General features: G+C 44.0%; 1 protein-coding gene across 1 annotated transcript in view; it reads right to left on the reverse strand.

Annotated features, from left to right (window-relative positions):
- LOC120047116 (nuclear factor of activated T-cells, cytoplasmic 1-like) overlaps nt 1-16,373 on the reverse strand; it is a 62,926-nt gene that overhangs the window by 25,154 nt on the left and 21,399 nt on the right. Inside the window, exons 6-8 of the mRNA XM_038992654.1 lie at nt 14,881-15,021; nt 5,649-5,704; nt 1,223-1,355 (exon numbers count right to left, since the gene is read on the reverse strand). Coding sequence (XP_038848582.1) covers nt 1,223-1,355; nt 5,649-5,704; nt 14,881-15,021 — 330 coding nt within the window. The remainder of the gene's footprint in view (nt 1-1,222; nt 1,356-5,648; nt 5,705-14,880; nt 15,022-16,373) is intronic.

Genomic DNA, 16,373 nt, shown 5'->3' on the forward strand with positions numbered 1-16,373 from the left:
CTTCACCCATGGGCAGACAGACATGGATTCAAGCATTGTCAGCATTGTCTGAGTTGTTTATTATTGCTTGTTGACTATTGTGTTGAATAAATTATATTTAAGTGTTAAGGCCCGAGGAGGTGTGGTATACAGCCAATATACCACGGCTAAGTTTATAATACCTTATTGCTATTAGAAAAGTGTTACCAAATGAAATTAAAACAGTAAAAATGATTTTCTTGGTAATACCTGTGGTATAACACAGCTTTCAGCCAATCAGCATTCAGGGCTCAACCCACCCAGTTTATAATAGATTAATAAATATCAAAATAAGAAATAAGAAGATCTGGTGAACCACAGCAAGTGCCTTTGACTGTGACTCTAGTGGTACATTATGTTCCGTCATAAAGACACTGCCCCTGCTTGTGTGGTCCCCACTGCAATTTAGTTTACTTGGCATCGTAACAGAGAGCACACCCCATTCATCTGTTAATTGGACCATGTTGACGCTCTGTGAAAGTGACTTGAAGATGCAATTGGTCAAAGTGTGAGAGAGAGAGAGACGCAGCAAGCTGTGAATAATTAACAATGTTGTTTCTAGCAGCATCAATGGATTTCAATCAATATCAAAGTGTCTATGCATGAAACTTGGATTTGGCCAATTTACTCTGAGCCCAGAATGAAAGGTATTTAGTTGGTGATGTAAGACTGTGAAATGACTCCTAATCCCAATAACTTCTTCACATTCCAATGTGTCAAGCCAACTATAAATGTGGAGACCAGGGGGCACGTGAGTGTGTAGCGCAAAACGTGAGTTGTGTGTGATGGATGTTCCCGTGAGTTGTGTGTGAGCTCGACGGTCCAGCGATTGACTTCTGACATTTAACGTCAACATTGCCCAGAGGCTCTGTCAGTCAACCCTTCACACCTCATCGCCGGAGAACGCAAGCTCGCAACCAAATAAACACAACTCACATCTTCTGCTTCACTTCTGCCCTCGCTCAACAGAGCCGGTGATGCAGCGGTGTCAAGCACTACCGAAGCTACAACAGATTGCGTGTGTTTTTGTGGAGCGGAAATGATTTCGGAGGAAACACTGAAAGGTACAATTGGGTAACATTGCCGGTGTAATGCATGAGCATGTATGACCCCTTTATAATTTATCAAGCAACACTAGTAGGAAACATAAACCCCCCAAACCACGTGCAAGTGAGGAGGTAAACCTGAAGGTTTGTGGGGTTACCATTTGGTGAGAGATAGGTGAAGCGCTGGTATTGGCTCCTCTTTCTCTTGCCATTGCAGACGTAGAAGTTGACCTGCACTGGGCTGGATATTCTCTGGTTCCTGTAGGGAGGGATCTCCACCACCAGCGCCGTCTACAACACACAGAAACAGCACAGAATGGATACACGCACAGTACGAACCCTCCAGACGCACAGTATATTTGTGTGTGCGGAGCAGATTTTCAAAAAGCTGTCAAAAAAACATGCATTACCTAAACATTATGAAATCAGACTAAGACGGCATGGTGAAGATTTCAGTTTGAACTTCCATCACTAGCTTAGGCCTACAACCCCTTTCAATGCTCTTCTAAGACACAAACAGAACTCCAACTGTACTAAGTGTCAACTCATTAAAACCTCTTGGCAATAGGGGGTGCTATTTGCACTTTGTAATAAATTCGTTCCCAAATTAAACTGCCTCGTACTCAATTCTTGCTCGTACAATATGCATATTATTATTACTATTGGATAGAAAACACTCTCTAGTTTCTAAAACCGTTTGAATTATTTCTCTGAGTGAAACAGAACTCATTCTGCAGCACATTTCCTGTCAGGGAGTGAGATTTCAGAAATTGAGGTCCCTGTTCTGAGGTCAGTTTATAAGTCCCCATGTAAGCCATCGGGCTACATGCACTGCATACGTCTTCCTCTAGATGTCAGTAAGCGGGGAGAATTTGAATGGAGTGGATTGCGCAATCTGGGCCACTATAAATGATCATGGAACGGAAGTACCATTCTTTTCAACGGGACATCTGGCGCAAGAGGACATCACAATGGCGTCCTGCAAACGCTTTCGTTTTAGCAGTTCTATATCTCCGGTCATGTTTTTATTCGTTATAGGTGTTAAAGACATCATAAGGTAGTTAATTTAAACCGATTTATAGCAGTTTATATCAGTTTATTGCGATTTTCCTGGATTTCTTTGTGATGCGCTTTCACGAGTTGGACACCTCTCCAGTGGGTGGCTAACGTTAGCGGCTATTTCGACAGGACAAGAGGACATCTTTAAACCAAAAGACGATTGTTCTGGAGAAAGGACACCTTGCCCAAGATTCTGATGGAAGCTCAGCTAATAGTAAGCAGTCTTTATGCTGTTAATTCGTACTTATGTTGACAAATGTCAAATAATAATTCCGCCATGAATTATGGTGCGGTCTCGCTTTAGCGCACGCTGTATTGCGCAGTAACGTTAATTTAAAAAATCTAACACAGCGATTGCATTAAGAACTAATTTATCTTTCATTTGCTGTCCAATCTGTATTTTTTAGTCAAGTTTATGAATAGTTTTCGATTAGATTAGGTGCCTCTCCAAGATGGCGCCGGACAGATTGCTTGAAGTTTTGGCCACTAATCACATTGTATAACCACGATTTGTGCCGCTAAATATGCACATTTTCGAACAAACTCTATATGCATTGTGTAATATGATGTTATAGGACTGTCATCTGAAGAATTCTGAGAAGGTTAGTGAAAAAATTAATATATTTTGGTGGTTTATACGTTATCGCTATTTTTAGCTTGAATCAATGCTGTTGTGATGTTTGCTATTGTGGTAAGCTAATATAACGCTATATTGTGTTTTCGCTGTAAAACACTTAGAAAATCTGAAATATTGTCTGGATTCACAAGATCTGTGTCTTTCATTTGCTGTACGCTGTGTATTTTTAAGAAATGTTTTATGATGAGTAATTAGGTAATACACGTTGCTCTCTGTAGTTATTCTAGTCGCTTTGGTGAGAGTTGTGATGGTGGCTGCAATGGTAAACTATGATTTATACCTGAAATATGCACATTTTTCTAACAAAACATATGCTATACAATAAATATGTTATCAGACTGTCATCTGATGAAGTTGTTTCTTGGTTAGTGGCTATTTATATCTTTATTTGGTCGAATTTGTGATAGCTACTGATGGAGTAAAAAACTGGTGGAGTAAAAAAAGTGGTGTCTTTTGCTAACGTGGTTAGCTAATAGATTTACATATTGTGTCTTCCCTGTAAAACATTTTAAAAATCAGAAATGATGGCTGGATTCACAAGATGTGTATCTTTCATCTGGTGTCTTGGACTTGTGATTTAATGATATTTAGATGCTAGTATTTACTTGTGACGCTATGCTAGGCTATGCTAGTCTAATTTTTTACTGATGGGGGTGCTCCCGGATCCGGGTTTGGGAGGAATTAGAGGTTAATTAGCAGGTATGTATGCTTGTTTTGCTTTCGGGGGAACCCTGGAGGAGTGTTCTGAACAAGCTTTCTGAGCTGGGTCTTCGGCCCAATCTGGATGGGCTCAGCAGGAACCCCAGAGTGTGCACCGCGCCCCTGTTTGTGTCTGTCTGAAGCCCTGAGGGCCAGGGGTTTGAACCCTATCCCTGGACTACTACAGGGGAGAGATGTGGGCCTTTGGCCTTGTTTTCACAGCCCCTGACCAGCGTGTTGCTCCAGGCCCAGGGTGAAACCTCCGTAATCCTGGACGGACGTGAACTTTGGAGGCTGCAGAGCAGGGATTGAGGTGCATGACAAAGGCGCCATTGGGACATGACTGAGTGTCTGCCTGTCTAGAGTCTGTCTGTCTCTCTCTCTCTCTCTCTCTCTCTCTCTCTCTCTCTCTCTCTCTCTGGGGGCCAGCTCAGGCCATATGGGGTGGTGGAGCAGAACAGGAAGCCATTCCCTGTTGCTCAGCATATTTTGTGGGGTCTGTCTACGTGTCTGTGAGTCTGTTTATAGGCCAGGTCTGCCCCGGACTGACGGGGTCAAAGACAGCAGAGACACAGGTGTCGATGACCTAACACCCCCTCCATCCCCCTCTCCTCCCATCCTCCCACCCAGTGAGCAGAGCGATCCAAACAGGAATAATGAAAACATATGGCAGGCAGAGCATGGGTGACCTAACGGTGGCCGGTGGCAGCAGGGGAGAAAAGGTCAGCAACACTGTGGCTTGTTTGTCGGTACGCCAAATAAGCACACTGTACTATTTGTCCTTCACCTACCTAACCCAACCCTTCACTGTAATTTCCCAACATGTGGGACTAGCCTTAACATCAGCCAGCCCTTAAGGCCAATTAAACATTGAAGCATCAGAGAGGAGGAGGCCGTATTCAACACTCCTGATGCAACAAAGCCAGTCACCTGAACGTGAAAACAAACGACAACAAAAACATCATCATTGAAATGCCGCCGTATTTTGACACATGTTCCATGGGCGATGATTTACCCTAGACCCCTGCAATTGTCAATGACAGCAGTTCGTTTACAGGGAGACATAGGGATGGTGAGACCCAGCTGATGAAAGAGAAGAGAAAGGGAGGGGGCATGGATGATTTGAAACACATTGTCATCACACACCCTAATGTGCACCCGAAGACACAGACACACACAGGCAAACACACACTCTCACAGACCTTACGAGTCTCTCCTCGCCATAAGTACTTCTTAATTAACTCCAGAAGCACATGTAGCTTCTCTGGGACACGTACAACATTTACCGTCCCCTCTGACGAATCCCCTTTGCCTTGTTTTTATGAACAGAATGTAGGCCTAAATGTGTGACTGGGCATCAGTAGAAAGGTGCACTGGTTTATTTTCTCATTACTTCTCCCGTGAAAACAGCAGGTAAAAAGGGAGGGGAATAATCCACTCTTGGCCAGGCCTCAAGCGGAAGGCCGAGCTCAGACAAAGTGTTTAAGCGCTCCTCCTCCCTGAACCAGAAGTTGAACAGTGAACTAAATGTCTGGCTACGCTGAATGAGGTGTTTGGTAGGGCAACTGGGCTTGCATCAGTATTCATTAGGCAACAAACTGAAGAAAATGCACTGAAACTGGGAGGGACTACCTAAACTTGTCCAATGAGAAACATCCTTTTTCGTTTTCCATTACAAAATGGTTTGCTATGGTGTGCCCTAATGAATATGACCTAGAGTAGTAGAGAGAAGGTGGCGGTGTGTGTGTGCACGAGTGCACACGTGTGTGTGTTTGCGTGCACGTGTGAACGTGTGTGCTTATTGAGGGGTGCTTGTTGATGATGAAGCAAGATACTCTAGGTGCAATCACTCTGTTTACCGTGAGAGAGAAAAATGTGTGAAAATTCCATTCAGGATTGCATGGACTAATCAACACGACTAATCTCTCTCCTTGGTAATGTCTTAGCAAAGGTTACATCAGCAAAGTGAGTAAGGGGAAGTGAGGGAGGTGAGGGAAGGAAATACAGGGGGAGAGAGGGGGGAGAAAAAGAGAGAGAGAGAGAGAGTGAGCGAGAGAGAGGTGGGTAATATAATGGAAGAGAAAGATACATGGAATGTATGACTGACTCAATTTACACTTTCAATCTTAACAACAAGACTACAACCTATTCAGTACTGTGTTTTACTGAAAACACTGTGGAATACTTACAGACTTGAAGGAGTCCTTGTCAACTTTGGCTTCTGTCTCCCATAGGTGGTGTCCATCTATAAAAAAAAGGACAACAGAAAATATGAAACACTACATAACCACACACAATATAATTGCAAAAACTAAACTTGCGAACGGGAAGCATAGAAATAGCGCACATAGAACAGATCCGCTGCTTCTTAGACTTGCTTTCGATGAGAGTGACAGACCCATAACTCCAATTTCTACGTGAATTTGGTCGGATCGGCCAAAAAAAGTGACATATTGCAGCTTTACCTCTGCTTCATAAACGCTTTTTGTTCGTTTCATCTTGAGAGTGTGTTGTGGTGTCGAGGCCTCCCTGTCATGCAATAAAAGCCCAGGGATCTGCAACAGCTGCCGGGAATCTGTAGCTGTAGCAGTTCTCTCACATTCTTTGGGTCTCTCCGGGATTTCATGCCACACCTTCACGAACAGATGCTCTTGTGCTCTGTTTATACAATCAGGCCCAAACCACAGCACATTTTCTTACAGCCTATGACTCGTTAGTGGCTGTCAGAAATAGAAATGACAAAATTCAGCCTTTGTGTGTCTGTGTCACTGCCAGTGTCTGTGTGTGTATGGCACTGCCATGCTGGCTGGCAATATAGTTTTATCTGTGGCACTACCATGCAGTGTTGGCTGGCAATACAGTTGTGCCAGTGTGTGTCTGTGGCACTGCCCTGATGTCTATGGCACTGGCTGACTATATCATTCTGTTTGTGGTCCTAATTTCACAAGGACTGTGAGATATGTGTGAAGTAACACACACTAAATATGTTATGGCCATTGGGCAGCTGTACTAGTATAACTAAAGACCCAAGTAATAAGATGTGGTCTCCACACCAAATTGTTCTCCCAAAGTGTTCTTTTTCACAACGCAAAAAGAGAAGAAAAGATCCCAGTCATGCTTGGCCTGCTATCACTCGTGAGGAAGGGTGGAGCTGGGGTTGGGAGAGAGCTTAGGAGGATGGAAGTCACCATGTATCTATTTCCAAAAAGCAATATTAATAGTGAGGAAAAGAGAAGGGCAGACATTGAAAAAGATCACAGACCGATGTCTTTATTTTGAGTTCAGGCAGAAGTGAGAGAAATTAAGACAGAAGAGAAAGATGAAGTGAGTAAATAGACAACTGTGATATTTCGGTAGGGTGACGAGCACGCCTATATGACCGTGTAATGCTATGTGCAGGTGATCATGATGTGCCATGGAACTGATATGCTCGTCAGGCTGTGAGATGGGAAGAGAGAGAGAAAGAGAGAGAGATGATAGGGAATGCTCATTCCTCATATTACATCTGGGGAACCAAGAGGGAATCTCGCCCGCCCCCGCACTGGGACTCCCTCCAAGAGGGGAAACCTTAGACGTCAACCCTCCACAAGTAAACATGTTTTTCAGGATTCTCTCTCTCTCTCTTTCTCTTTTTCTCTATTGCTCTCGCACTCTCATTTTCTTTCCCCATCTGTCTTCATCTCCCTCTCTTTCCTACTCTTACTCGTCTCAATCCCGTTGACATTCTCTTTCGATTCACCTCACTTTCACCCTCTGTCTGTTTGTCATCTGCAGAAGCAGCAATTAAGCAGACCCTCCTACTCTTTTAAAATAGATGAAACAAGACGAAACAAAAAGAGTAAAAGCAGCCATTTCCCCCTCTTCTCTCTCCTTCACCTTCGCTGGATCGGGAGACAGCCACATATGTGGCATGCCAAACTTTTCAAGTCAGAGAGTGCCGTAGGACTGAACCGCAAATCGTTACGTTCTCTCTCTCTCTCTCTCTCTCTCTCCCTCCCTCCCTCCCTCTCTCTCTCTCTCTCTCTGTGCAACATCTGTAAAACACTTCTGTTCTGTCAACAGAACCGCCCCTCCCTACTTCGCAGTGCCCCCACCCACATACAACCCCTCCCTCCATCTCCATCTCTACCTCGGCCTCCTCCTAAACTCTCCCTCTATCAGACTGGTCACAGGGCAGTGGTAGTAGGAGGCATAGCAACTCCCTATACGGGTCAATGGCAATTGCACTCAACACATCAAAAGGTTTACACACACACACACACACACACACACACACACACACACACACACACACACACACACACACACACACACACACACACACACACACACACACACACACACACACACACACACACACCATTGTCTCAAGTAAAGTCCTTTGGGGAAAGATCAGCCAGCTGCCTTTTAATGTGTCTAAACTGGTGGGAAGAGTCCAAAAGACTCACATTGCACAGTGACACACACCAAATGACCTACTGATGAATGAAGCATCATCAGGACAGTTGACGGAGAGGTTTAAACAGCCGAACCACAACTCAGTCAACTCCCAGGACTAAGTATTGCTAAGCAACAAGACGGACCCTATGTTTATTCTGTGATTCATATAATACAGCATATGCTCCCACATGACTACAATAACAATAACCTCCCACTTGTTTTCTTTCTCGACAGTAATTGCTTGGAGATTTGGTTAATGACAGGAGATACAATGTGGAACGCAAGACAGGATGGTGGGACCACTCTGGTATTTATTGAAGAACCATTCTTATCGGGCCTCTCTTACACGTGTCCCTGCACTGACCTGTGTTTGGTTTACACCCAAACACAGAGAGAGACAACTCTCATCCTACTAAAACATAGGGAAAGGGGCATACCAACAACAGAACAACTTCCACTGGCCAAAGAATGTTCACCTTGGTGGTTTTGGGAATGGAAAATCTGATTCCCCCCGTCTTAATTGCAGAGGCACTCGTGAAACAAGCCAGCCTTATTTTTCGACTTTCGTCCCTCCCAGAGATAATTTTGGGGGTGTCTTTTATCTCTCTCTATCCCTCTTTCCTGTTTATATAATACAGTCAGTTATCAAATTTGTCAAAATTCTGCTGCCACCTGTCTGGCAAAAACTGTCAGTAAATTTGGAGCCAAAATAGCAGGCAAAATCGCAGGCCAAACAGGGTCCATCACACACCAGACCAGGGTTTGGCTTCTGCTTCTCTAGGACACCTGGTACAGTACCTGCCAGTCCTTGTACCGGTGAAACCTGACAAATCTGTCAACAGAGGTGGTAGGGTGGGAAAGTTAGACGTGGGATCCAGGGTAGAGGTGCTGGGCTAGGGGTAGACCTGACTTCTATTTCCCTGCTGTGGAGCTATATCTGTGCTGTATGCTCCAGACCTCCAGGCACAGCTCCAATCACACCAGATGTAAAAGCTATCCTGCTCACAAGGGAATTCCCTCCCTCCCCTCTGAGTCAGAGTGTAGGCTTTCCCCAGCACTCCCTCCTCTCCTCCTTCCCCAACTCCCTCCATGCATGGAAATCAGGGCAAGCCAGAACACACACTCGATAAGGTGCACCAGGTATGCCTTTCTGCTCCTGTGCCAAAACGAGAGGGTTGAGCGAAGTCAAAACACACACGCATGCACACACACGCACAAACACGCCCCCCCCCCCCCCCCCTACATAAACACCAACGTAATAAAAATAACAGAGACATCATAGCTAATCCAACTGATCAGCGACACAAAACGAAATGGAAAGTCTCTGAGATATGGAAAGGAAAAATAATCACTCCGAAAGCCTATAAAACAGTACTTACTGGTACAGAGCGTGAGACTCTCAAACACAGCAAAACAATTCTCCGTTAACACATCAACTATGATCGCTCTCAACCCACATGGTGCATGCAAAGGGTAACATCATACTTATGAATCAACTGACAACTTCAAAAGTTCTCTCCACAAAACGTGGGTGAAATATCACAGATCGGTCTCAGAGCTTGGAGTGCAAAGATAATAGCCATCTCCAAAACCTTGTTGGAACTCACTCACTAAGCAGAGAGTCAGCAGTGAGAATCGACAGTGAGAGTCAACAGTGTGAAACACACCCAAGGAACGGATGCAGGACATCCACTACTGGACAATATCCGCCTCTCCTGCCCCTGGCTTTCCTGAACAGCACTTTGTCTCACCCTGCCTGTGCCCCCTCCCCTCTTCCCCTCTTCCCCTCCTCCCTCCCTCCTCCCCCTCTGTTCTCATCTGTTCCGCTTCGCCTTTCTTTAGGGAATCCTTCGCAGATGAGTCACTGAAAACACTTCCTACTGAACACACAAACAGGCCCGTAGGCTAGCTACCCTACCCCTCAGCGGCAGCACACACACAGACATGTACACACACACACATGCACACACACACATGCATATGCTGTTTGCATCAGTCAATCCTGCGGGTCCTTGATACAGAGCAATAGGGGCGGCCTTAGCATTTGAAAAGTAAAAGTAATTATTTTTCTGGGCACATTAAACCCTCCCGCAGTGCCACCATCCATGAGCTTTGCTCTTTTGTTACCGAGAGGGAGTCTCAGGGGGATCGAGAAACAAGCAAAACAACATACGAGAGAGGAAGAGAGAGGGAGAGAGAGGGAGAGAGAGGAAGAGAGAGGGAGAGAGAGGAAGAGAGAGGAAGAGAGAGAGAGAGAGGAAGAGAGAGGAAGAGAGAGGGAGAGAGAGGGAGAGAGAGGAAGAGAGAGGGAGAGAGAGGAAGAGAGAGGGAGAGAGAGGGAGAGAGAGGAAGAGAGAGGGAGAGAGAGGGAGAGAGAAGGAGAGAGAGAGGAACAGAAAGACAGTCCATTATGAGCCTCTTAAATGGATACTGGTCGCCTACAAATCTTAACCACTGTTATTGTGACAACAAATCAATCACTTTTTGTTGGAAAACGGACAATTCATTATCTAGTTGAAATCAAGCTTCTATACGTTTATGGCCAAATCAAACTATATCTCGGTACAGATAATGAAGTTTTAGTTTGAACAATAGATGCGGTAAAAAGGTCAATGGCACGCAGGATTCTGTGATATATCTGATTTGGATATATTTGGCTGTTTTCGCTGCATAACATTTCACAGTGGTCCCGTTTCAGGTTTAGAAGAAGTGACTGCTAACTCAAGTTCATATGCGCTGGTAGCATAGCTAGCGTACAGAAATCGGTGGTAGTAGTCGTGTTTAACTGTAACGCACTTGATTGGGGACGATGACGTGAACATATATTGGGGTTGACATCCATCCAAGTATTTTACTCCGATTTTAACCTTAACATATTGTGAAATACACCAATAAACGTAGATTTGATTTGATTTACAATACACATTTGACTAATTTTGCTGGGGGGGGGCAAAATGGAGATTCGGGATCTTTCTCCCACGGCATCTTTCCCACCCCGCGCGATACCATGGCGATTCCATTGTTTTGGTCGAGTACCATTGACCTCTTTACCCCATCTATTGAGCATCCTACCAATAAAGACTGTAGAGCACCAGGTAGAACTCTACAACCAAAGGAAATGGCAAAATATCAAATATGGGCATTGACGTACAGCATGAAGGAGGTGCCCTCTCTGTGCAGCAATGGAATACAGTACTATTCCATAGTTTGGCATAGAAAGCTCAAGTTAGGTCAAGTTAAGTCCTGTCTATTGCTCTTTTGTAGCTCTTGAGGAATAGATATTTGGAATTTTCTGGGAGGTGTTTATTGAAGCACATTCTAGAACACTAGCAGCTCTCCTCACCTTTAATCACTGCAGCAGTAATGGATGTCACCACTGGAACACAAACAGTGATGGCTATAGTGTGTGTGTGTGTGTGTCTGTGCGCGCGTGTGTAATTAGTGTAATGCTATGAATTTCACTCATGAACTTTTTCCAGCGTAATATAAAACCCGATTTACGGCATACAACTTTAATATGAATATATTTCATTGGATAGCTTTTCATTTTTCTTCCTCTTTAGTCTTCCCGACCTAAATCAACAATAAGAGATTTTCCAAACTCAAAAACGTTTCTCAAACTGCAATATTATGTGATCAAAATGCCAAGATTTCATTCTATATAAAACATTTAAATAGAGCATAAGAAGATCTCTACAGATGAATCAACTCCTGTGAAGTGTATCAACTCCTGTGTGTGTGTGTGTGTGTGTGTGTGTGTGTGTGTGTGTGTGTGTGTGTGTGTGTGTGTGTGTGTGTGTGTGTGTGTGTGTGTGTGTGTGCGTGCGTGCGTGCGTGTCATACTGTGATAATGAGCTTTGAGCTGGGAGACCCTTGGAAGTACTGGGTCCTTTATTGCTTACATAAGAGCAGATAAAGCAGACAAGACACTGAGACAGGGTCAGGGAGAGGGAGGGGGCATGAAAAGAAATCCCTCACTTTGTGCACCTTCTCAGAAGTCTCGCTCCCTGGACGCCACTGAGAAGGAAAACAAGCCACTGAAATTGTCGATAGCAGGCAGCCGTGTGGGGATCCCTGGAGCACAGAACTCCAGACCACATTGGCTAATTGCTTTAACGGGCCGACGAGTAGAGAGAAAGATAGTGAGGACAGGGCTGGGAGAGAGCAAGAGAGAACGAGAGAGCAGAAGGAGTAGGAGGGGGAAAAGGCATGGGGGATGAAAGGTGAAGGGGGTAAAAGGGGTTCTAGACTAGACAGGGCTTCCCTCTCTTCCCTCTCTTCAGGGATACCCCTTCATGTGGAGTTAGTCCCAGCACATTAATAACCACTTGGTGCACGGATCCCTTTAATGGGATCATTTTCGTAAACAACCGCTGAATTTCAGAGCGCCAAATTCCCAAAAAATTGCTAAAAATATTTATATTCATGAAATCACAAGTGAAATATACCAAAACACAGCTTAGCTTGTTGTTAATCCACCTATCGTGTCAGATTTTGAAAATATGCTTTACAGCGAAAGCAATCCAAGCGTTTGTGAGTTTATCGATCACTAGATAAAACATTACGAACAGCTAGCAGCAATGTAGATTGGTCACGAAAGCCAGAAAAGCAATAAAATGAATCGCTTACCTTTGATGATCTTCAGATGTTTGCACTCACGAGACTCCAAGTTACACAATAAATGTTCCTTTTGTTCGATAAATATTATTTTTATATCCAAAAACCTCCATTTGGTTGGTGCGTTATGTTCAGAAATCAACAGGCTCGAGCAGTCATGAACGACAGATGAAAATTCCAAATAGTATCCGTAAAGTTCGTAGAAACATGTCAAACGTTTTTAATAATCAATCCTCAGGTTGTTTTTAACATAAATAATCAATAATATTTCAACCGGACTGTAAACTATTCAATACAGGAGAGAAAGAAAATGTCGAGCGGCCAGTGTCGCGCGCATGAACTAATGGAAGGACATCCGTCTATCCACTGACGCGATTTGATAAATCTCGCTCATTTTTCAGAATAAAAGCTTGAAACTATGTCTAAAGACTGTTCACACCCTGAGGAAGCCATAGGAAAAGGAATATGGTTGATATCCCTTTAAATGGACGAAAGGCAGGCAATGGAACAGTGATTTTTCAAAATAAGAGTCACTTCCGGGTTGGATTTCCTCAGGTTTTCACCTGCAAAATCAGTTCTGTTATACTCACAGACAATATTTTGACAGTTTCGGAAACTTTAGAGTGTTTTCTATCCTACCCTGTCAATTATATGCATATTCTAGCATCTGGACCTGAGAAATAGGCAGCTTACATTGGGAACGTTATTTTTCCAAACATAAAAATTCTGCCCCCTAGCTTCAAGAGGTTTTTAACAAGTCCATCTCTCCTCCTCCCCTCACCCCGGTGGGCTCTAAGGGGCTGAGGGGTGAGCCAGCCATCAGGGCGAGAGACACACAATGACACAGCTGTGGAAGGGTAAGGGGTTGATAAAGGGGTTTCGGGAGTGGGAGGGGATGGGGGAGAGGTTACTCTTGGCAGCAGGGGTGTTTTCATGACAGGGAGACTCCAAGGCCAATAATACCAGGCGTGGGGAAATCCTCTCCAAAAAATAGGAGCAAATACCTCGCTCAGAGCTGATAAAGCAGCTGCAGAGTCCTATAGCCTGCCATCTTCACCCAATAGAAAACAGACACCCTCTCAGGACATAATGACGTGTCAGGGCTGATGCTTCAAGTCTTGTACCAGTCTACTGAGTTATCCTGGAGTTGGAATGTACCTATAGTCGTCTTTCTGAATAGCCCCTCTATAGCTTGTCTAGCAACTCCAAATCATTCCTACGAGGGTAAATGAAGATATTATGAAAACTTCTCAAATATAACTTTCTCTTCTTACAGAACAAACGTCTTGAAACACGAGCAGTAAATATCAGTTAACAAATGCCAAGAAACACCACAGACAGTATATCTATATAAACCTATAATGAAGAAAGGTAGGATTTTCCTCTTTCCTTGGAAAATGTCTACCACTATCCACTATCTCCTCATGATCATCATCATCAACATCATCACATGTGTTTACACAGGCCATACTTGGCCAGTACAGTTGCCTTTGATTCACTGGACCCAATCAAGGAAATGACTGTTTGTAAACTTGATCACCAGTGTCTTCACATAGTCATCTCTTCTCTCCCTCCCACACAAAGAGGAAATGAATGGGAAAAATATGAAATGTAAGTAATAAGTAATAACAAATCACACCGCAGGAGGGGGGAGACAGTGTGTGTGTGCATGTGTATGTGGCAGCATGAGAGAGAGATAATGAGTGTGAGATAGAGAGTGAGAGAGGGAGAAAGAGAGAGAGAGAGAGAGAGAGAAAATACAGGAGAAATGGTGGGACAGAGGTGTAGATGCCATGTCTTAATTTGATCATTCTGTTGTTGCAGGAAATGCAAAGTTTGTAATTTCCTATTTGCCCTTACAAAAAATGTATCAACCCCTACTAAAATGTCAATTAATTATAATCCTGTTGCTGCAGGATTATTTTCCTGTTGTAGCAAACTGTCTCAAATTAAGATCCTACATCTGTACGAAGGTAACTTGAAAGACGTGAAAGAGAGAGAGAGAGAGAGAAGCAAAGAAAGAAAGAGAGGTTGCACATGCCCCGCTTGTGATTCATTCCTTAACTTGTGGCGAGCGTCACTATACAGGCAATGGAAACTTCTACAAATGTAAATACGGTTTGGTTAAAAATATAGTTCCTTAATGCACACCACATGTGGCTCTCTGGCAGACCCTGCTCTATTTTGACGGGAGGAGACCGGGGGAACGCAATGAAGGGAGAGAGAGAGAGAGAGAGAGGCAGACAGAGGGATAAATTAAAAGTGAGATATTAAGGAAAAGTGTGAGAGAAAGACAGATATATAGAGAACGATAGAGAGAGATAGTGATAGAGTGTGTAGCTGCTCTGTTGCGTCCTAACTTACCTTGGGCCTTCTCCACGAACACCACCTTGGAGTCTGGCAGAAAGTTGTGTCCACTCAGGAGGATCTTCTTTCCCCCCGTGGCGGGGTAGCTGTCCAGGCTCTGCTTCTCTATCAGGGGCAGCTCCTGGGCCGAGCGCTGGGCTGGAGGAGGGACAGACAGAGAAACAGACAGACAGGCAGACAGACAGACACGAGGAGAGAGTGTTAATTCACATCCAACTTTGCACAATAGCTGGACAAAAAAATAAAAACAGTGAGCGGATATACACTTTATACTACATATACAACAGCACTCTATACTGCTAAAGCTTTCCTTACCCACTCCCCATCCGCCCCCGGTCCTCCAGATCCCCTACCTCCCCAACTCTGCCATGTCACAGCAGGAGTTGGTTAGCAACAGCCTTATCAGTTTTCAAATGGCTTTTAAACACCACTGGCTATTTTCTGATTTTCAGACAACAGATGTTGTTTTTTTAACGTCAAATATATAAAAATGGATGAAAACAATTTTATCTGGTGACCCAATCAGCTTTTTTACTTTCTAGATTCATTATTTTTCATATTCACTCGGGGAGGAACAAGCCAAATAACGAGTCATACTTTGGTCATGCTTTATCCACCACCTGTCTCTGCTTTTATCAATGTACCTCGGGGTTCTTGGTTATCAAGACCATGTTCACAGCCAGACACACAATGCTCCGTCATTACATCACTGTGAAATGTACTTGATTCATTCATCTGTAATAATGATCCATCAGATCATTGTAAAAAAAAAAATGTAGTAGCCAATCAAAAAACGTGCCTTAATCAACCTGGGACTAAAAACGACAAGACTGGCACATTCCTACCATCTACCACACATAGTCTATCTCCTCAGGATGGACATGACCACACACACACACGCACACGCACACACACACACGCACACGCACACACACACACAGACACAGACACAGACACACACACACACACACACACACACACACACACACACACACACACACACACACACACACACACACACACACACACACAAACACATAGACACACTCAACTGATTGACATAGTTAGCGGTTTCCATACACTCTTCCAACCCCGCCAGATCTAGGGCTGGGAAATGACCCTTCATAAACCTGTGATAATAGGGTAGCCTCACCACAATACGTTAGGCATAAAGTCATAAAATGCACTGAGGGATAAATAACATATGTGCCTGACCTCACAGTTATCAATTAAAGTACAATGCATTCAATGACTTGGCAAATAGCTTTCATCATATAAAGATTTGAATTGGGTCCAAACGGCCACCTCATACTGATTTCCGTGCTATGGGAGTGTTATTGGGTTTGTGTGTGTGCACCTGTGGATATGTGTGTTCATAAGGAACAGTCGTTGTGTGTGTGTGTGTGTGTGTGTGCGTGTGTGTATCTGTGTGTATCTGTGTGTATCTGTGTGTTTGTGGCTGTGTTAGTGTGTGGGGGTGTATGTGTGTG

The sequence above is a fragment of the Salvelinus namaycush genome, chromosome 5, assembly GCF_016432855.1.
Source record: "Salvelinus namaycush isolate Seneca chromosome 5, SaNama_1.0, whole genome shotgun sequence".
Classification (NCBI taxonomy): domain Eukaryota; kingdom Metazoa; phylum Chordata; class Actinopteri; order Salmoniformes; family Salmonidae; genus Salvelinus; species Salvelinus namaycush.